This window comes from Marmota flaviventris, chromosome 2 (genome assembly GCF_047511675.1).
Source record: "Marmota flaviventris isolate mMarFla1 chromosome 2, mMarFla1.hap1, whole genome shotgun sequence".
Lineage (NCBI taxonomy): Eukaryota > Metazoa > Chordata > Mammalia > Rodentia > Sciuridae > Marmota > Marmota flaviventris.
In genome coordinates, this window is record NC_092499.1 from 64,376,517 (window position 1) to 64,398,659 (window position 22,143).

The 22,143-nt window shown below is 52.1% G+C and overlaps 1 protein-coding gene across 3 annotated transcripts in view; it reads left to right on the plus strand.

The window, feature by feature from the left end:
• Nucleotides 1–22,143, plus strand: part of Actn1 (actinin alpha 1) — a 95,324-nt gene that overhangs the window by 68,759 nt on the left and 4,422 nt on the right. For all 3 annotated transcript variants that reach the window (XM_071607932.1, XM_071607933.1, XM_027929454.3), the window contains exons 7-18: nucleotides 406–487; nucleotides 3,173–3,258; nucleotides 10,131–10,223; nucleotides 11,121–11,351; nucleotides 12,814–12,961; nucleotides 16,062–16,212; nucleotides 16,765–16,873; nucleotides 17,297–17,437; nucleotides 18,471–18,653; nucleotides 18,822–18,956; nucleotides 20,058–20,237; nucleotides 21,263–21,409. In XM_071607932.1, coding sequence (XP_071464033.1) covers nucleotides 406–487; nucleotides 3,173–3,258; nucleotides 10,131–10,223; nucleotides 11,121–11,351; nucleotides 12,814–12,961; nucleotides 16,062–16,212; nucleotides 16,765–16,873; nucleotides 17,297–17,437; nucleotides 18,471–18,653; nucleotides 18,822–18,956; nucleotides 20,058–20,237; nucleotides 21,263–21,409 — 1,686 coding nt within the window. The remainder of the gene's footprint in view (nucleotides 1–405; nucleotides 488–3,172; nucleotides 3,259–10,130; nucleotides 10,224–11,120; nucleotides 11,352–12,813; nucleotides 12,962–16,061; nucleotides 16,213–16,764; nucleotides 16,874–17,296; nucleotides 17,438–18,470; nucleotides 18,654–18,821; nucleotides 18,957–20,057; nucleotides 20,238–21,262; nucleotides 21,410–22,143) is intronic.

The following is a 22,143-nucleotide window of genomic DNA, read 5'->3' on the forward strand; positions in this document are numbered from 1 at the left end:
CCTAGCCCAACTCTTGAGTGACAGATGGAAAAACTGAGTCCTTGTCACTTACCCAGGAGTCCCTCTGGCTGGTGGCTGAAACCAGAAGCCAGGACAGCTGATACCCTGCTCCCAGCATGTACTTCTTAGCAATTCTTTCCTATCCTGACTCAGGCTACAGGCAGGTATTCTCACTTCCCTGGAAAAGAAAATGAAGCTTAAGGAGGAAAGAGACTGTTTTGAACCTCCAGCCAGTGACCCTGGTGATGAGGCCAGCCTTGTCCACCCACTGCTGTGCCCTGAGGTTGGAGCCTGGGAGGGGCTGCGGGAAGGCCCCTCTGCCCCCCAGTTTTGGTGGCCTCCCAGGGGTGGCCTGTGACTTGTCATGGCTTCCCTTATCACTGTTTCCTCCTCTTCTCCCTCTAGGATGATCCACTCACAAACCTGAACACAGCCTTCGATGTGGCAGAGAAGTATCTGGACATCCCCAAGATGCTTGATGCTGAAGGTAACAGTGTTCTCTCCCCTTTGGGGCCTCCGGTCCTTTCCAGCTGCTCCCCAGGGGCTAAGAGGGGCCCCAGCAGTCTGCAGCAGGAAGGGAGAAGGCCTGGGCCATCTGGGACCTCATTTGAGGATCCCAGGAGTTGCCTGCTTATAAGGGTTTCCATGTCTTCCTGAGGCCCAGAGGGAGAGGTACTAGTCCGGCCACCTGGGTGGGGACAGGTCCAGGGTTTAACACAAGAACATCCTGATCACAAATACGGTCCTGGGGCTGGAAACTCGGTGCTTCCTGGCCACTGCACCCAGCTTTCTGCCTCATACCATGCCCAGCAGCTCTGATGGGTGGTGGGGGGACAGAAGTTGTCAGGTGAGGGGAATCATGGGGGCCAGGGAGGCTCATGGCTGGGATCCATCTAAGTCTTCTTGTCTTTGTTTCTGCCCTGGACACAATGGCCACTTTCCTTCTGGGCCTTCCCTGGGCCCATATGCTCAGACGCCATCTTGAAAGTGACTGCTTCATGTCAAGAGGTTGGAAAAGGGATGTGAAGGTTGTCCCCTTTCCCTCTGTTCCCTGCCCCCAACCACCAGTGACATTTTAAATTAAAAAAATGGTGCCGGGCACAATGGCTCACACCTGTAATCCCAGCAGCTCAGAAGGCTGAGATAAGAGGATCATGAGTTCAAAGCCAGCCTCAGCAAAAGTGAGGTGCTAAGCAATTCAGTGAGACGCTGTCACTAAATAAAATACTAAATAGGTCTGGGGATGTGGCTCAGTGGTCAAGTACCCCTGAGTTCAATCCCCAGTACCAAAAAAAAAAAAAAAAGAAAAGAAAGAAAAAAGTAAAAAATTTGATTAAGGGGACTGGAGTTGTGGCTCAGTAGTAGAGTGTTTGCCTAGCATGTGTGAGGCACTGGGTTCGATTCTCAGCACTGCATATAAATAAATGAATAAAATAAAGGTCCATCAACAACTAAAGACATTTTTTAAAAATGTCATTAGGAAAAAATCTCAAATGTCTACAAAAACAAAGAGATTAGTATAATGAACTTCTGTATATCCATCATCCAGATATAGATTATTAAGATTTTGTCACTTTATTTTTCTCTTTTTATTTCTGTTTTCTTTATTGACATATATTGAGTCAGATCTCAGCTATTGCATAACTTCATCACTACCTCAGAATACATACCTGGAAAATATTAATATTTTCTAAGGTAACCATAAAATAATATTCTTATTTAGCAAATCGACAATAATTTCTTGACATATCTATTATCTAGTTCATAATCAAATTTCCCTAGTTGTTTAAAAGATGTCTTTGAAGGGTTAAGGATGTAGCTCAGTGGTGGAGCACTTGCCTAGCACCCACAGAGCCTTGGGTGCAATCCCTGTACTGGAAACCAAGAGCCAAGAGTTGTTTTGTTCTAATTGGGAGGCACACAAGGGTCAGGGGTGGCATTTGGCTTTGCAGTTGGGGTGTCTCTTCTCTGCTCACTCTGTCATTCCTCCCATTGAACTTCTGGAGGTGGGGGCCTGCTGTCCTATGGAATGTTCTGTATTCCCAGGTTGTCTGTTGCTTCCTGGGGTTACGGCTTTTCTTGTTCCCTGCCTCTTCCATTCCCATCAGCGGGAGGCCGGCTAGGTTCTGGCTGGGCATTTTGGTGAGAAGACTTTGTGGTCCTACAGGATTCTTTTTGCTTCTTATTGGAAGGGGTGCCATGTGCTCATCCACTGGCTTTTCATTCATTCGTTCACTCATTCATTTATTCATTTATTTGCTTGTTCTTTTTAGTTATACATGGCAGTAGAATGTATTTTGACATATTACACACATGGAGTATAACTTCTCTGAAAGAACGAACAAGGCTTGCCATCAGAGAAAATGCCTGTTTATTGAGGATCGGCTCTGCATATTTATAGAGCCAGGGGTGGTTTGACAGTTATGACAGTTTCATGGTTGAAGGGTTTGACAGTTGGCATGGGGTGCTTTCTGATTGGTGGGTAAGGATCATGTGAGTCAGCAGGTCTAGTCTGATTGGAGGATAAGGATCATGTGAGCCAGCAGGGCTAGTCTGATTGGTGGATAAGGATCATGTGAGCCAGCAGGGCCCACCATTGGACGGTTCTTCTCGGGGGGATGGGGAACTTCCAACATTCCCATTCTTGTAGTTGTGCGTGATGTGGAGTTACCCTGGTGGTGTATTCATACATGAACACAGGAAAGTTATGTCCGATTCATTCTACTCTCTTTCCTACTCCCATCTCCCCTCTCTTCCCTTCATTCCACCTTTGTCTAATCTGGTGAATTTCTATTCCCCCCTACCCCACCCTTATTGTGAGTCAGCATCCACATATTAGATAGAACATTTGGCCTTTAGTTCTTTGGGATTGCCTTATTTTGCTTAGCATGATATTTTTCAGTTCCATCCATTTACCAGAAAATGCCGTGATTTCATTCTTCTTTATGGCTGAGTAATATTTCATTGTGCATATATATACCACATTTTCTTTATCCATTCATCTGTTGAAGAGCACTTAAGTTGATTCCATAGCTTAGCTTGTGAACTGAGCTGCTATAAAATTTGATGTGGCTACATCACTAGAGTATTCTGATTTTAAGTCCTTTGGGTATTTGCCCAGGAATGGGATAACTGTCACCTGCTGGGTTTAACTCCCAATTTTTCTTGACAGACATCGTTGGAACTGCTCGGCCTGATGAGAAAGCCATCATGACTTACGTGTCCAGCTTCTACCATGCCTTCTCTGGAGCCCAGAAGGTACCTGGGGCCCCTGCTCCTTCCATGCCCAGCACACCTCATGCCGGACCCTGAGCCCTGCCCTCCTGCCCCTCCCACCTGCCTGCCCCATCCAGTGCCTGGATGGATGGCCTCGTCTCGTGGGTAGAGTTAGTCCTGGCTCTTAGGTGGCGTGTTCTCTTTGGCTTGGCTCCTCTCCCACCCTGCACCTCTGCCCTCTCCCTTCCCCTGTCCCTCTCTCTTCTTCTCCTGTTACTGAGAAAATCAAGAGCTTCTGGGCCTTCTGGGACCAGCCACCTGGTGGAGGCAGGAGAGGCTGCGTGTGTGATGTCAGCCTCCTGAATGGTCCTGAGTGTGGGGAGTGGGGGTGGAGTGGGCTGCCACCCTCCAGGTCCAGCTGTGCTCTTGACAGTGCCAGGACTTCCCTTGAGGATGCAGTTCTGTCCCCAGAACCTCCACTTTGCACTCTGTGTTCCCAGACAGGATTGTGACCCTTGGGAGAAGGAGGGGAGAGAGGAGGTGGGCGGCCGGGAGCCCCTTCAAATGTCCCGGGCCAGATTTGCTCAAGGAGGCCTCAGGTGAAAGCTCAGTTGTACAGGTTCCGCACTAGGCGGGGCGGCACGATTACTGAGGTTGGACAGCAGATGTCCCTCCGCCCGGCCTCCCTTGAAGGCCGGACCCCAGAAGAAGCGGAGTTGCCCTGACCGCAGAACCCTTCTGGCTTCCGTCTGTGGGCCTGCCAGGTGCTCTGCGTGGCCCCTGAGTGGCTTGTCGTGAAATGCAGGACAGGAGGCCCTTTCTCACCCTCTGCCCGTCCCCCTCGCTGATCTCCACCTGCTCATCCACCTCCTGCCCCTTTCCTTCCCACCTCTGTCTCTGCCTCTTGGTTCCTGTCTCGTGCTCTCTCTGTCCGACATGGCTGTTTGGGTTTGTGCTGCTGCTGCTGCTGCTTTCTCCTCTCAATCTCTTCTCCTTCTCTGTGCAGATGTGTAGGCACGCTAAGGCTGGATGGGAAGGCCATGTGACCTAGTGTCTCATGTCACTGCCACACCTTCCCAGGTGCGCAGAAGGTGAGCTCCCCCTCGGCCTCGCCCACCCTCCCTCCGTCCTCTCTGGACACTCCGGCAGCAGGCCTGGGGCGAAGGAGGCGAGAGAAGCCCCTCCTCCCCGCAGGAGGACGGGGTGCTCCCTGAACCCCGGCCAGGACACTTGACGATGCCAGAGGAACCCTGCCTCTGCGCGGCCCCCACATCTCCCCGTGCACCGAGGCAGTGGATCCCCCAGACGGGAAGGACAATCACCCTAGCTCCTTTACCAGACCCAGCACAGTCCATGTCCCAAGAAGTGGAAGCGCTTAGCTATGGTTTCCGGCTAGTCCCTTAAATACCCAAGACCCCTTTACCTCTGTCTCTCCCTCCTTCCTTCTTGCTTAAGCAAGGTCATCTTCTCAAATTCAGCCAGCAGCAGGGCAGGGAGAAGTCTTCCTGCCTTCTCCCTGGTGAATAGGCCAGAGCCCTGCCTGATAACTCCCAACCAGACCTGCCCTGGATGGTTGTGGAGGTTGTGTACTACAGAAGGGCAGCTGGCCTGTGCCACAGACAATGGGGGTTTGAATATTTTTTTTTAGTTGTAGATGGGCACAGTATCTTTATTTTGTGTATTTATTTTCATGTGGTGCTGCCACTGAGCCACAATCCCAGCCCGATTTGAATATTCGTGACTAAAAATTATCCTGCAGATGGCAGTAAAAACATCTTCTAACAAAATCAGTGTGACCTTTTTCAAATAATAGTGCTTTGGGGAGGAGGCACCTTTAAAAAATCCCACAAAGTAACCAGATGGACCACCAGCAGCCTGTTCCTTACCTAGCTGGGCCCCCAAGGCCAACCTCACCACCTACTGAAGGCAGGACTGCCTGTTCCAGCCCCCTCTGGCCGGATCCTACTTGCTTTCTTTCTGTCCCACACACCTCTGTCTCCTTGACCTCCTCTGACCCTGTGCCCCCCACCCCACCTCCTAGCCAGGATTTGAGCAGCATCTCTGCTTGCTGAGGTCCGGCTCCCAACCTGGTGACCACAGAGAGAGTGCCTGGCTCGTCCCCACCGGGCTGACTCTGCAGGGCCTTTCTTTCCGTCTCTCTTCTCCTCCACCTCCTCCCGCTCCTCGGGGGTTCTGTCCTGGGCTTCATGCCTTTGACACTGGCCTTACCTGTCTCTGAAGTCTCTGTGTCCTGGCTGCTGCTGCTCGGAAGGGGCATGTGTTGTGTGTGGGGGAGGGAGTGTGCATGTGTGTGCCGTGGGGCGGGAGCCACGGGGTGTGACATAGGCGTGTGTGGCATATGGGAGGGTGGCAGCCTGCTCTCCCTCTGCAATCCTCTATACCTCCCCTGTGCCCTCGTCCCATTTATCTACCTCTGTTGCAATCATTTCATGCTGCTTTTGTTTCCATCTGAGGACAAAGTCACAAACTAGGGGTGGTGCTCCTCTGGTGTCCTGGGTGTCCCCAGTCACTTCTGAAGCACCTACTTAGAGCTAAGCAGGCAGGGGGCAGGGGTTTTCACCTCTCCTGTGGGAAGGGGATAATGGAGGAGGAGGAGGCTCTGCCTCACGTGGCCTTGGCCTTGACTGACTATCTCAGGGGCTGGCACTGACCAGAACTCTTCCAAAACCCATGCCCACCCAGGGTTCTCCTTCCTCTCCTGCCTTTCTCTGGACAAACTGTGGATAAGGGAACTAGAAAGGCAGCAGGGGAATGCACATGTGCATTTGCACACACACGTACCCAGCACATGTGCCCACACATGTAAGTGTGTTGATTGACTTTCCTCGTTAGGTGGGGACCAACTTCTGTCAGGCAGGCTGGTTTTGGTGCTGACTCTCTTGCTCTCCTCCACTCTGGGGATTTAGAATGGCTGGAGAGCATCTCAAGGTTTGGTTTACATAGTTTTTCCTTTGAAGTTCATGGTCTTTTAGGAACTTGTTCCTGAGAATCAGCCCTTGTAGGCAGGAGCTTGGTCTGATGCAGGTGTTTCTGGATGCTTTTCGGGATGGAGGGATCCATGGGTCCATCAGGCACATGCTCCACTGCTGTGGACTTTCTCAGGGAGGAACCCCATTCCTGCCCTTGGAGTTCATGGTCTGTCTGGGAAAGCCCTGGACACGGGGAGCCGTCGGGCCTGAGCAGTGCTCGTTCTGCTGCAGATCCGAGCAGGGGAGGTTGACTGTGGGCTTTTCCTGAGCAGCAGCACTTGACCTTGGGGCTCAGGGTGGAATCAGGGTTCCCATTGGGAAGGGGCAAACACGGGTGGAGAAAGGTGGCTGCAACTTGTGCAGGGACAGAAGCCCTAGAAAGGAGAGTGAGTTTGCCTTGTCTGGCTGCTATAGAGCGGGGACTCCTGGGGGAGCCAAGGTGCAGCTGGAGAGAGGGGCTCTGCCACCCTCCGGCCAGTTCCTCTTTGGATATTTTATGTCACGTTGAGGACATTTCCTCTCTGGCCTCTACCTGCACCAGATGATTTGGTGCTGACTATGAAGGGAACCACTGTTTTGGGTTGTGAAGTTCTCCAGAGGTAACAGCCCACAGTCCTTTTAAAACTTACCTCGGATACCAAACGGAGTGTCCTGCTGTGTGTTAAGCTGGATGATAGTACAGATGGAAAGTAGGTCGCAGAAAGACGTGAAAGTACAAACTGCGGAACAGGAAACACAACTTCTGGTGTCTTTTCCCTGACACTTGGAAAGCACCTTGCCTATTTCTGTGCCTTCTCTGCCCCTTGCTTGTTTGTGCTTACATCATGTGATCTCATACCAATCTGTCCTCATCAGAAAGGCTGGGGCATTCTGGTTCTTTGCTTTGGGGTTCCGAGCATCCCCTCTCCTTTGGCAGGAACCAAGCTGAAGTGGGGACTTGCCTGGGTCTTCTTTTGAAACTGCTTCCATTTCTGCAATTCCCCCACGGCATTTCTTTCCTTCCTGGGACCACCTCTCCCTCGGGCTCCTTAACTGATGCAGTCTCTCTGAGATCCCTATGGTCTGGGTGTCGCTCTCCTAACCCCATGGTGCGTGGGGTTCTTGCAGTGATGGGGGGAAAGCTAGAAAGTGATGACTAGGGTCATGGACGGGAGCTTCCCTGAACTCCAGGCCCAGCTGAGCCGGTGCTTCCTGGCTGACCTCTTCTTACCTCCTGGAAGGGGCTTGGTGGTAACTGAGCCACTTAACAGTAAGTTTAGCACACGCCCCCGGCACGCTCCTTTGGGCCGTGAGGAAGTCGGCAGTGAGGGTGAGGGAAGCAGCAAGGTTTCTTGTTTTTCTCTAAACATCAAGTGTGGGGCTCGGGTCGAGGCTCAGTGGGAGAGTGCTTGCCTTGCATGGGTGAAGCACCAGGTTCAATCCTCAGCACCACACACAATAAACAAACAAATAGATAGATATACATAAATAGATAAACAATTAAATAAAAGTTATGATGTCCATCTGCAACTAAAAATATTTAAAAACAAAATCAAGTTTCAGGTTCCTGCTTCCTGGAGGTAACAGTGCTGACCTCTGAGGCAACCCAGAGATGTTTGCCCATAGACCCTCTCTAAAGAAAGCGTCCTTTGGGGCTGGGGACATAGCTCAGTTGGTAGAGTGCTTGCCTTGCATGCAAAAGGCCCTGGGTTCAATCCCAAGAACCACAAAAAAAAAAAAAAAAAAGAAAGTGACCTTTGGTGTCATGTGCAGTGTCCCTGTGGTCCCCAAAGGCAGGACTGTGATTGTGTTGGTCCTGTTCTCAGTCATCCTCTCCTGCTGAGGCCCCCCTGGGAGGGACAGGCCAGGACACAGGCTTGGGAAAGAAGTTGGATCTTTGTGAAAAGTCCCCCAGAGGCCCACATGGGAATCTCCCCCAGACTTCATCCAAAGATGCCCCAAGTGACCCTGGGGGATGGCAAGGCTCTTGAGGCCCATGGACACATCTAAAATCCCACCAACTCAGATGCCACCCATAGCATCAGTTTGATGACGTATACGTCACAATTTAGGGCAATGGAGCCCGGGATTCAGCATCCATCAGGAGGGTAGCGAGGTGCAGGTGGGCTTCTCCTGTCAGAAATCACAGCTGCAGCCGCTGCTCAGCCGTGATGGGTAGCTACCCGATCCTTTTCTGCTCATGAGGGCATTAGTGGCAGGGTCTGCGGCCACCCCACCTCCTTACGTAAATTTCAGCCTGGAGTCAAACGCCTCTGCTCTTCCTGGTCCTTGCCCTCGTCCTCAGTGGAGGTGCCCTCAGTGACCTCGGGCAGTGTGCCCGCCCCAGCCAGCCTCATGGGCTTGTTTTCCATGACCCTGCTTTCTTTCTGAACCGCATCTATGCACAGGCTCCAGGGGGGGAGTTTCCCTCCTCAGGGCCTTCTGGGATTCCCCGTTATTACTCAGTGGTTCTCAAGAGGAATGACGCCAATCTGGAGTTCCACTGAGAGATGGCCATGGAAGCTCCAGGACAGGGGACAGGAGATGAGGGCCTCAGGATGACGCCTTGCCCCAGTTTCTGAAGACCTTGAAGTCTCTGTCCAAAGGACTCCTAGGTCACCCTCAAGCCATCCCCACATTTTCTTGGTAAAGTCTCAGCCCACTCTCACACCTTGCCCTGTAACATACAGTCTCTCGATTTTGCACTCGAAGGGACCTTGAGGTGATGACAGATGATCTCATTCTGTTCCACCCCGATGTATACCCCAGCACAGTCACTCACAAGGCCCGTGAGTTGCGGGCCTGCATCCTATTTGAAAAGTTCTTCACAGAAAAAGCTTCTGCGTCTTCTCCATCATTCCTGCCAGTTCTAAGAGTCCTCATTCTCAGGTTCTTCCTTCTGCCTGGCCTCAGGTAGTCTTGCTGCAGTTGAAACCCTTTTTGTTGCGTTCATCAACCAGATGTGAGTTCAAGTCTTCCTTCCCTGTAAATCGGGCATCCTTTATTGGCTGCAGGTCACCTTTCTCTATATTCCCAGGATGCATCTCTTTCTCCCCCCAGGCATTATCTTCTCCGACTCTGGCTGTCTTCTGCCCTGTGGCCCCCAGAGGTCATGGAGTTCGCTGTCCTTCGGTGTAGAGGCAGAGTGTACAAGGACACAACTCCATCCCCAAACCTCCTAAGTGAAGTAGATGGAGGAAAGTGGGACCCTTGCTGGTGTTAGGCTGCGGAAGATGGGTCTCTGAGGGAACTCCAGGCCTATGTCTGGTTACCATTCTGTCCCCTTTCTTTCCTCTCAAGGCTGAGGCCTGTCTGTGGTGTTTGTGTGTCCAGCACTTAGCTTTCCCAGCAGTGACCGTGCTGGGATGATCCCTTGTCCTGCCCTTATTATGCCCTTTGGTTTCCTGATGGGCCAAGGTTCTTGGGAGGTTCTGCAGGGATCCTTAGCAGAGATTCTTAGAGCTTTTCCTATTTTTCAGCTGGCATCTTCTCCCTAGACTCCCAGATTTGAATTCCCACATCTCTAAGATCCTTGCACATCTGGACTAAGGCCCTGAACCTTTGCATCCAAGGCCTCCACTTGCAATCTCAGGATGGGCGTGCATTTCTTCACCTCTCCACCTGATCTGAGTGCTTTTTGAGTGTAACTGTCGTTGGATTGGTTTCTTCCCAACATGCATGTTGGGTCCCAGACTCAGATCCTTCTCTAGGACCCTGGGTCAGCCACTGAGACCATTATCCAGGCTCCCATGACCCACGAGACCTGGCCATGGGAGCTGGCAAAGAGGGTGGTGAGGAAGAGGGAGGAGGGATATGACTTCAGGACCTCGGAGGCTCCCTTCCATCCACAGGGAGCTTCAGGAGGAGGAGCATGGTCAGCACAGGTGTGTCCAGGTGCCCCTGCTACTGGGGCCGGCTACTCATGACTCTCTGTCTTGTTGCCAGGCGGAGACAGCTGCCAATCGCATCTGCAAGGTACTGGCGGTCAACCAGGAGAACGAGCAGCTAATGGAAGACTACGAGAAGCTGGCCAGCGATGTGGGTACCCTCTGGGTTTCTCCTGACTTGGCCCCAGCAGGGTCCTTCCTGCACCTCATCATCCTGAGGGAAAAGGGGCCCCCAGAACCTATACCTCCAAATCTATCATGGAGACATAGTCCTAGGCTGGGTGTCATCCATGATCCTGACACAGTTAGCATGGGACAGCTTGGGCTCTGCTCTGGCTCCCTCAGAAAGTAGAGAGGAGCCAGGGCTTAAATCTCTGATCCACTGTTCCAGCCAGGTTGCCATAGCCAGTCCCATGCTGGGCATTGGTTGCCTCCTCCATGTCCAGGGGAGGTCACATACTTAAACCATAAAATTCCTGTGATTATTCAGATGAGTTAATTCGTGGGATGTGCCTGGCACCCTGCAGGTGTTGCATGTACTTGCCATCATTTCTACTCCTCCTTCGTCTTCTCCACCACCATTACCTTGACTCAGGAAAAGCAAGCAGACTGTTCCCTAGGCAGCTCTCTACCCTAGAAGAGAGCTAAATCCCAGAAAATCTGGTGGCAGGGACCTCAGGTAGCAGCCTTTAGATCCTCTGTCTGTGGCATAGACAAAGAAACAGGCCCACTCAGTTAGTAGGACCTGGAACTAGAACTCAGGACTCTGACACTCGGCCAGCAGCCGACGGTTCCATGGTTCTTCCCCTGCAGGGTGGATAGGGTGAATGAAGCTGGCCACAAATTGACAGGTCCCAGTAGCCAGGCTTCATGCAGCCTCTGGTTCTTAAAGGGAACACCCTGGACCCTGGCCTCATGGCCTGGGAATGCCCAAGGATGGTAGAAGGGAAGGACTGTGCTGTGGGGAGAGACCCTTTGCCCTGCGAAGGGAGTAAGCACTCCCGCTCCCAGCATCCTCAGCCCCAGGGCCTCTACTCTCTCCCTCCAGCTGCTGGAGTGGATCCGCCGCACCATCCCCTGGCTGGAGAACCGGGTGCCCGAGAACACCATGCACGCCATGCAGCAGAAGCTGGAGGACTTCCGCGACTACCGGCGCCTGCACAAGCCGCCCAAGGTGCAGGAGAAGTGCCAGCTGGAGATCAACTTCAACACGCTGCAGACCAAGCTGCGCCTCAGCAACCGGCCCGCCTTCATGCCCTCCGAGGGCAGGATGGTCTCGGTGAGCAGCCGGGAGCCCCCAGCCACTTCTATTAGGGCCCATGCAGCACCGTGGGGTGGGTCGTTTTCTACCTACCCACAGTGCTCCCTTCTAGATTCCCACCCAGGCTCCAGCCCAAGCTCAGGGGGACAGCTGCTTCTGCCCTGACCCAGGTCAGGTTAGCCCTTCCAGAGCCTAAGCATCCACCCCCAGACCTCCCTGGCACCACTAGCCCCCCACCGCCCCCCAAATCATTTTGTAAATAGAATGTCCTTGGAAATAGGAACAAGCAACAAGTTAATTTTTTTTTTACTTTTATGGAACTTTAATAACTTTTAAAAAAAATGTTAATTTATTTATTAAGTAGATTTTTTAGGGTAGGATATTAAGTAAAATACAAAAAATAGAAATTATTCATGATCCCATTACCCATTATCAATGTTTTAAAAAAAATCAGAAAGAATTGTTTAGTCTTTATATATGAATATATGAATATGATTTTTAGGTAAACCTTAAAGCAATATATATATATATATATATATATATATATATATATTATATATATATAATATATATATATATATATATATGTAATAGGAGCCAAGAGCATGGAGGTACACGCCTATGATCCCAACAGCTTGGGAGGCTGAGGCAGGGGGATTGAAAATTCAAGACCTGCCTCAGTAACTTAGTGAGATCCTGTTTCAAAATAAAAAATAAAAAGGACTGGAGATATAACTCAGTGGTAAAGTACCCCTGGATTCAATCCTTAATACAAAACAAAATACTACAACTTTTTGATATTGTGTGCAGTATGGAAAACTATAGCCTTCTTTTGGGTTTCAAGTCTGATTCAGTAGCTTTTAGGTGGCCAGAGCAGCTGTTGGCCTAATTGGGGTGCTCTTGCAAAGTTGAAAAGTTGCCCTGGGTGGGACAGATGCAGCCTGGCCCTGGGGGGCATGGTAGAGAGGATGGGGCATAGGCCAGGTTCAGCCCCAAGTGTGCTTACCTGGGTGTCCTTGCACTGATAGTAGAGGTGGCTCTGTCTGAAGGGGTATGTGGGCTTGTGCTCAGCAGCTGTCCCTCTCAGAACCTTGGGCTGGGTCATCCAGGCTACTGCCCAGAGGCCTGAATCCAGGAATGTGGTGGTGGCGGTGGGGTGGCCCCAGTGCCTGCTTGCCCCATTCATTGTTGTTCTGGTTCCCTGACTGGCCATGAATACCTCTGTGATCTACCACAGTCCTGTGGGAAGCCAGACCTGGGCAGGGAGGGCCTTGAGCTCTTATCCTACAGGACTTCATGCTCAGAAGCCCTGTGGCTGGTGGCTTATGTGGAGGTGGGCTGGGCTGGCTGGCTGGGGTGGGTGTGGGGCAGAGATTGGGAAGAGGTTCCTCCTGGAAGACACGGAGCAGCTGTAGGGGTCCCAGAGGGCTGGGGTCCAGGCCCAGGCCAAGTCCTGACCCCGTGCCTCCCATCCCTGCAGGACATCAACAATGCCTGGGGCTGCCTGGAGCAGGCAGAGAAGGGCTATGAGGAGTGGCTCCTGAATGAGATCCGGAGGCTGGAGCGGCTGGACCACCTGGCGGAGAAGTTCCGGCAGAAGGCCTCCATCCACGAGGCCTGGACGGATGGTGAGGCCCCCCCAGCCCCACCTCTTCAGATGTTCTGGCTTTGCAACTCTCCCACCCGGCCACCAGCCCTGGCTCCTTCCTTCTCTTGCTAGTCCTGTCTTGTACTGGTGCTCTGGCACTGGGCAAGCTCATTAGCCTTTTGGTTGCCTTGGTTTCCTCATCTGTAAAATAACAGATCCAACCTGATAGGGGAGAAGTAAATCAACGAAGGCATGGGCAGTACTGACAGGAGTTCCCGACATAGTACAGTGCTATCTAAATGCTAGTTTGTAATTGTTCTTGTCACTGTCATTGTTTTTCCTCTCCTGAGTCACTGAGTGGGTTTGAACCCTGGCTCTGCCCCTTGGAAGCAGCATAAGTTAGAATTGGTGCCTTAACCTTGGGTCTGTTCCCAGATCTGTAAAATACAGGGGATGGTGTACCCTCCTGTGTTGGATTCCTTTGCTGCTGTAAAGAGTCACCACACACTTGGTGGCTTAAAGCAACAGAAATTCATCCTCACAGTTCAGGAGTCCTAAACTGAAGTGTCGGCAGGGTTGGTTCCTTGTGGAGGCTCCAAAGGGAGAGTATGTTCTGTGCTGCTTCCCAGCTTCTGGTGGAGGCCAGCCGTCCCTGGCATCCCTTATCTTGTCACTGTGTCCTCTGGTCCCTGCCTGCATCCTCACGGGGCTTCTCTTCTCTGTGTCTCTGAGACTAAATTGCTCCTTTTCCTAGTAAAGACCTTAAATCAGTTTAACCTCATCTTACCTTGCTTATATCTGCACAATCCCTATTTCCAAATTCTGGGGTTCTGGGGAGACATTAGGTGGGGAGGATGACACTAGTCAACCTCGTGAAATGTCTTCCTAGGGTGTTCGTGAGGCTTACATACTAGTACATTTTCCACCTGGTTCAGGGCCCAGCGGGTATAGTGCATTCAGTAAAGAGCAGCTCTTGACATTTTTTCCCTCTGTGTCCTTCCCTCTTTCTCTTTCCTGGTCTTTGCCTTAGAACATGTGTGACCCCCTTTCTTTGACCTTGAGGTACTTGGAACCACGTCTGGAGTCTACTCATGAGTGGCCAAGGTTAACTCTGAAGAGACAGTCATACTTGGGGGGTCTTTCCTTAGAACTCCTGCCAGGGCTGGAGGGAGGGATGGCTGCCTCTCCCGCCCTGTAGGTCTTATCAGCTGACGTCCCTGGGCAGACCTGTGGACTGGCAGAGCTCAAAGCCCTAAGATTCCCCCTTTCAGCCCTTTTTTGTGCTTCTCAGACTAGAAATGAATAAGGAGAGCCACACCCTGTGGCCATTTGGGAGTAGCCTGGCTTGATGCAGGGGCTAGGAGTGAGCTAGACTCAGCTAAGGGGTGTGGGTGTACCGCCCTGTGGGAAGCGCGTGGGCAAGTTCTGAGTAGAAGGGGATGGTGGAGAGGGCACTAATTTACCCACTTCCTGCTAGTGTCTCCTCCTGGGTCAAGAAACAGCTCACAGCCACGACACAGGCAAGGGTGCCCCATTGCCGTGCCAGCATAACCTCTAGGGAAAGCAGTTTGGCTATCTGCATTCACACCCAATGACTTAATTAATTGCAGTCTAACCTGGGAGTTGCATTTCTTGACTAAGGAATCAACCCTGAACTTGAGGAAATCAGGCCTGGAGGCTTTTGTGGTGAGACATCTACCACAGTGCATCTCGCCCTCATGCCCACAGCAGGGCTATGAATGGTTCCTCATCCGGGTGGGTGAGTGGGGTGGCACAGGCTGCTCTCTCTGGCATAGTTTTTGCATCTGAGGATTCAACCAACTGTGGGTTGAGATGTTGAAAACAAAAAAGAACTTCATCTGTACTGCACCCTAAATGATACAATATAATGACATTTGCATAGCATTTGCATTGTATTAGTTATTACAAGCAATCTAGAGATCATTTTAAATATACAGGAGAAGCTGTGCATCTGCAATCCCAGCTCCTTGGGAGGCTGAGGCAGGAGGATCCAAGCTGGAGGCCAACCTGGGCAACTTACAGAAACCCTGTCTCAAAATAAAATAAAAAGGGCTGGGGGTGTAGTTCTGTGATAAAGTGTACAGGATGATGTGCGCAGGTTATATGCAAACACTACACCATTTTATATAAAGGACTTGAGCATCTGCCAGTTTTGGTGTTTGCAAGGGATCCAGGAACCAATCCCACCTGGACACTGAGGGACAACGGGACATGGGAAGTCTGTGGAGCCACAGGGGAAATTCTGATCATGTGCTGATAAATATTTGAAAAGCAGAAAACAATTTATGCCCAGTATCTTAACATAATGTCCATATAAGGAAAAACTGGATAGGAGTAAATAAGTAGGCTCCTAAGTCATTCTGACATACAGGCATCCAGAAAGCTTCAAAATCGAACAAGCTTGCATTCACGGAAGGAACATTGGGCTGGGTATGGTGGTACATACCTATAATCCCAGCAGCTCAGGAGGCTGAGGCAGGAGGATCGTGAGTTCAAAGTCAGCCTCAGCAACTTAGTGAGGCCCTAAGCAACTCAGTGAGACCCTGTCTCTAAATAAAATAGAAAAAAAGTGGCCTCTGAGTCCAATCCCCAGTGCCACCCCACCCCCCAAAAAGGGGATTGGGAATGATGAAATTTCAGTGGCCTGGCTGATCCACTTTCTTTCCACCACTGACAGTATTCCACCTCTTATTGCTCATAAGGTCCCATGGGTGCTGCTGTAAGCAGACTTCTTTTTTTTTTTTTTGAGGTGGGGGAGAGAATTTTTTAATATTTATTGTGTTTAGTTTTCGGTGAACACAACATCTTTATTTTATTTGTATGTGGTGCTGAGGATCGAACCCAGCGCCCCATGCATGCCAGGCAAGCACGTTACCGCTTGAGCCACATCCCCAGCCCTGTAAGCAGACTTCTAAGAGACTGGGGAGGGTTGACGTTCCTAGTTGTTCCCCATAGTTGTTCTGGCGGCACCCCTGCTTTCTCACACCGCGGATCGCTGTGTGGTACACACCTCCATGGAGTTGCTTGGGCCTGAGGGAGGAATGCCTGGGGCCAAGAAGATGCCCCCTCCCCTGCTCGCCATTTCTTGCTCAGCCGGGCACCCCTCTCTTTCAACTCAGGCAAAGAGGCCATGCTGCGGCAGAAGGATTATGAGACGGCCACCCTGTCTGAGATCAAGGCCCTGCTCAAGAAGCACGAGGCCTTCGAGAGCGACCTGGCTGCCCACCAGGACCGTGTGGAGCAGATAGCGGCCATCGCACAGGAGCTCAAGTAGGCCTGCCCCGGTTACCCCCACCCTTTTGTGCCCTGAAACAGGGTTGAGGCTCAGCTTTCTCAGCTGCTGCGGGAGTGCCAGGTGGCTGGGGGATGTGAGGGGGGTACAGATGGTGCCCAGGTGTTGAGGGAGCCCATACAGAAGGCAAGGAATGCCTCCGGGTGGGGAAGGAGCCCGGACTACTCCCTTCCTGTGATAGGCCTTTGGTCCTCATCTGTCACTCATGGGACCAGAGGGTGACCCAACCTTGGTTCTGAGTGCTGAGCTGTCTCCTTGGTCCTTGGTGGCTCCCTGCCATGGGGCACTGAGGTCAAGGAAGGCATCACCTCCTGCTTTGGTTGGGGCGGGGCCACTGGAGATGGGGACTGGCCTTTGATCTCCTGTCTGTAGTCTTCTGAGGCCAAGGAAGTGAGAGGGGTACTGGAAAGTCTACAGAAGGGGGCACCCCTGACTCTCCAGCACCACTGGCACTCCCAGCTTCAGGAGGAGGGAGAGTAGGCCCCCCAAATTAACCGACCTCACCTGACTTTCTCGTCTCTTCTCCCCAGTGAGCTCGACTATTACGACTCACCCAGTGTCAATGCTCGCTGCCAAAAGATCTGTGACCAGTGGGACAATCTGGGGGCTCTAACACAGAAGCGGAGGGAAGCTCTAGAGGTGAGGACCTTAGAGGTAGAGCATGGCCCGTGGCTCTGTGTGTACCCCTTCCCCCTCCTTGGTTCCCTTTGCTTTAAACAGCTCTGGTTCCCCAGACTTCTCCACCGTGGGCCTGAGTGTGGAGATGCCTCCTCTCTGACCCCAACTCTATCTCATCCTCCCAGTTGAGTGCACTGAACAACCCAAGCCATTTGAGAACTTTCTTGTTTTGTGGGTCAGATTCTCTGGGGGCCAGGCCAGGTGACTCCAGCGAGAGGTGGCCCATCCACCTGACAAAGACCCAGGGATACCTGTTCTTTTTGCCTGGCTCAGTCCAGTGCTTCTAGATAGGGCTGTCCAGGAAGATCTCGGTGGGGGTGGGGGCGGGGTCTCTGGGCATCCCTCTGCTAAACACCCCACCCCCACTCCATTCGGCACTCCCAGCGGACGGAGAAGCTACTGGAGACCATTGACCAGCTGTACCTAGAGTACGCCAAGCGGGCCGCGCCTTTCAACAACTGGATGGAGGGCGCCATGGAGGACCTGCAGGACACCTTCATCGTGCACACCATCGAGGAGATCCAGGTAGGCCACATCCCCTCTCCAGAGACCTCTCCCCCAGCTGCTCCTGGCCCATGCTCTGTAAGTCCCACTCCCCCCCGTAGGGTTGATGAGGAAGAGCATCCCAGAATTCCATAGATCTGAAACTTTGCATTTTATTTATTTTGACCAGATAATATGTGTACATGCTATAACATCCCAAAGTAAAAGGGGTGTATGATAAGGTCTCCCATCTGCTCCTGTCCCCTAACCCCCCATTTCCCCTCCCCAGAGGTAAGCAAAATATCTCTGCATACACAAACAAGTATATTCATTTATATGTTCTTCTCAACACCCCCTACCCCCACATTTTTTGTACACAAAAAGTAGCTTCTAGCCAGGTGTGGTGGTACATGCCTGTAATTGCAGCAACTTGTGAGGCTAAAGCAGGAGGATTGTAAGTTTGAGGCCAGCCTTGATAATTTAGTGAGATCCTGTCTCAAAATGAAATAAAAAACAGGACTGGGGATGTAGCTTGGAGGTAAACACCCCTGGGATAAATCCCTGATACCACCACCAAAAAAAAAAAAAAAAAAGCTTCTGTTATATACTTTATATTTCCTGAGCCTTGATTTGTACTATAATAGTTATCTTGGAGCTCATTGCATAATTAACATCTTCCTCTATCTGCTATATAACTGTAAAGTATTAGATTCAAAAAGAGAAGCAGAGAGCTGCGGGAACTATTGTTGGGGGAGGTCACCTGGAGAGCAGAGCTCAGGGGTCCCCGTTGTCCTTGATTTGAGGGATGTTGAATGCCCCAGGGAGGTTAGGACAGCCTCACCAGTCCCTTGGGTGCAGCCGTGGCTTTGATGGAAGCTCTGCCTTCCCCTTCCTGTGGCCATCCTGCCTTCCTGATTCTCAGCCACCAAAGTAGCTGAGATGCCTTCAGGTTTCTCATGGCCCTTCTACCTGCATCTGTCCTGGGACTTCTAGGGCTCCTTTCACTCATCTAGTCCAAGGGACACACAGCCCCTCTGAATGTCTGTACTGATCCTGCGTCCTTGTGTCTGTCTAGGGACTGACCACAGCCCACGAGCAGTTCAAGGCCACCCTCCCTGATGCTGACAAGGAGCGCCTGGCCATCCTGGGCATCCACAACGAGGTGTCCAAGATCGTCCAGACCTACCACGTCAACATGGCAGGCACCAACCCCTACACAACCATCACGCCTCAGGAGATCAATGGCAAATGGGACCACGTGAGTTGAAGGGCCTGGTGACTGATTTTTCTTGATTCATTTTTATTGTTTCATAGTGAACATTCATTATTTGTCCGCATAGTGAGTGAATTTCTGGAACAGGTCAACACCTTGACTGCTGTCCTTGTCTGACCCACCCCTGACATCCCACGGTTGTCTCCACCCTAGGTGCGACAGCTTGTGCCGCGGAGGGACCAAGCTCTGACCGAGGAGCATGCCCGCCAGCAGCACAACGAGAGGCTACGCAAGCAGTTTGGGGCCCAGGCCAACGTCATCGGGCCCTGGATCCAGACCAAGATGGAGGTGGGTCCTGTTGTAAGAAGCTGGGGGCTTCCCCGCACCATCCCTGCCAGGCAGGCGGCCTGCTTCCTCTTGCGCAGGACCCACGGAGAACTGAAGACTGAGTCCACAGTTGTTCTGCTGTCCTGCAGGGGAGTGTGGAGTCCTGTGCAGGGAAGGCAGATGGGCTCGATCCCAGTGTCTGATCTGGGAGTAAGCACACACTACAGAGCTGCATATGGCAGTCCCCAAGGACCACCAGCTCCTGAACACCTGGGTCAGCTTCAGCCCTATGGCTTTCCTCTTGGCTGGGCCTCCCCTTCCTCCATTGCTGCTCCCCTGGCAACGGGCTCAGTCAAAGAGGGTGCTCCGCCCAGAAAGCAAGCTGAGCTGTCCCTAATCAAGTGTAGATTTTGGGGGGGAGTTTTGTGGGCTCGTTGGTGGAGAAAGTGCACCACTTGGCTAGAGCGTGGTCTCTGAGCTCCTCGAGGGCAGAGACCAATTGCAATTCATGTTTGTGTGCATATCTTTCCTTCCTCCAGCACATGGTGTTTAGTAAATGCTCAGGGGATATTGGCAGGACTGAATCGAATGGGCTGAGGTCGGCTGATGTGAGTGAAGACAGGCAAATGTAGATGTGGACATTAGGTCTGGTCCTTTGGGGGGGGGTGATGGGGGCTCAGGAGGGCTGAGCAGGAGCCTAGGAGGCAAAATAGCAGGAGTGGTGGCCACTGGGGAGGACCTGGCTCAGGGGACACTGAGAAGATCCATGAGATGGCCAGTGGTTAATAATGAGGCTTGGGAAGAGGATTTGAAAAGAGAGTGAAGGAATGAGTGTTTAGGTCAGCAACTGACCGTGCAGCCCCGTCCTGAGGCTGACAGGTACCTGAGAGACAAGAGATTTCATCCGATGGTAATGCTTATTTCATAACTTTACGATGCTCTTTTCCTACCAAGGAACATCACACTAAATGTGTAGTGATTACCAGTGCTGGCCTCCCTAGGCCTGGGATGGGAACTGAAAATCTTCCTGGTAGTTAACCTATATGACCTTTAGAGCTCAGTCCCCACCCCATGAGTGAAGGGTGGGGCAGGCTCTCAAGGTACCTCCTTCTGGATGAGCAGGAGATTGGGAGGATCTCCATTGAAATGCATGGGACCCTGGAGGACCAGCTCAGCCACCTGCGACAATACGAGAAGAGCATTGTCAACTACAAGCCAAAGATTGACCAGCTGGAAGGTGACCACCAGCTGATCCAGGAGGCTCTCATCTTTGACAACAAGCACACCAACTACACCATGGAGGTGAGTGGGGCAGAGCTGCAGATCCCCTTCTCTCCTCCACCTGGGCTGGGGTGGGCTGAGGAGGAGTTAACCCCCTCCCAAGGAGTCTGGTCATACTAGCAGGATAAGTGCTCACATCTCTTTGCCCTTGAAGCTCCCCATCTTCAATCTGCAGTGCCTTCTGGATGATCCAGGGAACTTTTGGGGAGTGTATACTTCTTGGCTTTATCTCCAGAATTTGCTTTCTCATTCTGGGATGGAGCTTGGGCATCTATTTTTTTTTTTTTTTTAAAGTTGTAGATGGACACAATACCTTTGTTTATTTTTATGTGGTTCCAGGAATCGAATCCAGTGCCTCAGGCATGTTAGGCAAGGCCCTCTACCACTGAGCCCCAGCCCCAAGGGCATCTAAATTTTTAATAAGCACTCCCAGCGAATCTGATACTGGTGGGCTCCAGGCACTGGCCTGGGCACCAGCTTCAAATGACTGACATTCTGAGAAGCATGTTGTAAGGCAGTTTCCTCCTATGTGCACATCATAGAGGATGCTTACACAAACTAAGACGGCCACACCATCACTAAGTGACTTTGTTTATTTGGCCTGATGCCGACCAGAAGGTCCTCCTGTGGCACATAACGGCACTTGTGTTGACTGTGAAGTGTGTACGAGCACGTGCACGTGTTTGTGTATGTGGTGGGGTTGGGTTCAGGGAATCACCCAGTTTAATCCTTCCCATGTCAAGTCTGCTTTCCTTCCCCAACCGACCCCCACTGCCAAGCCTGGTCTTCTTGCTGTCCCAGACAGAGGCCAGCACCATGCCCTCTTCATTCGCTAGAGTCTTGTGTCCTGATAGGTTGTCCTTGTCTCAGTTCTTCTCCCTCTGGTGATACTGTGGACTGCAGACAGAAGGCCCAGTTTAATTGCTTTGACTGTTTTCAAGAGTGGAGAGGAGGAATAGGAGGGGCAGCCCAGGCCTGGGGGATCTCCACTGAGATGCATGAGGCCCTGGGGCCCCTTTTGCTGACAAGCCTCTTGCCCACTGCAGCATATCCGCGTGGGCTGGGAGCAGCTGCTCACCACCATCGCCAGGACCATCAATGAGGTGGAAAACCAGATCCTGACACGGGATGCCAAGGGCATCAGCCAGGAGCAGATGAATGAGTTCCGGGCCTCTTTCAACCACTTTGACCGGGTGAGAGCCCCACTCCTCACTCATTTAGAGCTGCCCCCAGCCCCTGACCTAGGGCCCTGGAGGGCACTGCCCAGGGTGTGGGCCACTATGCAAGGCCTGGTTCCCGGGTGGGTGAGGAGCAGGGAGCGGAGGAAGCTCCACCAGCTTAGCCCGACTCCTGTGCCTCGCGGAGCCTGCCTTGGCAAGTCTGTTGTGACTTCCCCTAAGCCTCCCTGCTTTCCTGGAGAGAGTGCTCTTGTTGAAGGTGGGGAGAAGACCCTTGACCCCTGGCCCTCGCTCTCCTACCATGAGGAATCAACCCTCACAGCGAGGCTACCAGAGTCTCAAATGAAGGCCTGCTGCCCCTGGCTGTGGGAACCGACCCTCACCTCTGCCTCAGGGGACAGAGAAGAGACTCCTTCCTACCCCAACCTGCTGCCTTTGGGACACTTTACTGGGGATGTTGGAGTCCTCTGTCCTGGGTTTTCATCTCAGCCCCAGGACAGGCCAAGCGTACAGTGGGCTGCCCCTTCCCAGTGCCCTGGGGCTTGGGGCAGCCACAATGGTGGGAGAAGCATGGGGTCAGTTGCTGTCCACCACCTTGCCTGCTTCCTGCCCTCCAGGCACGTGGGTGGGAGGAGCCTGGGGGAGACCTGGGTGGCTTGGAGCACTCCTGGGGGAGCTTCTCACTCCTGCGCCCCTCCTGCCCTGCTTCACAGAGCAGGGCTGCGTGTGCCAGAGACTGGGCTCCTCTG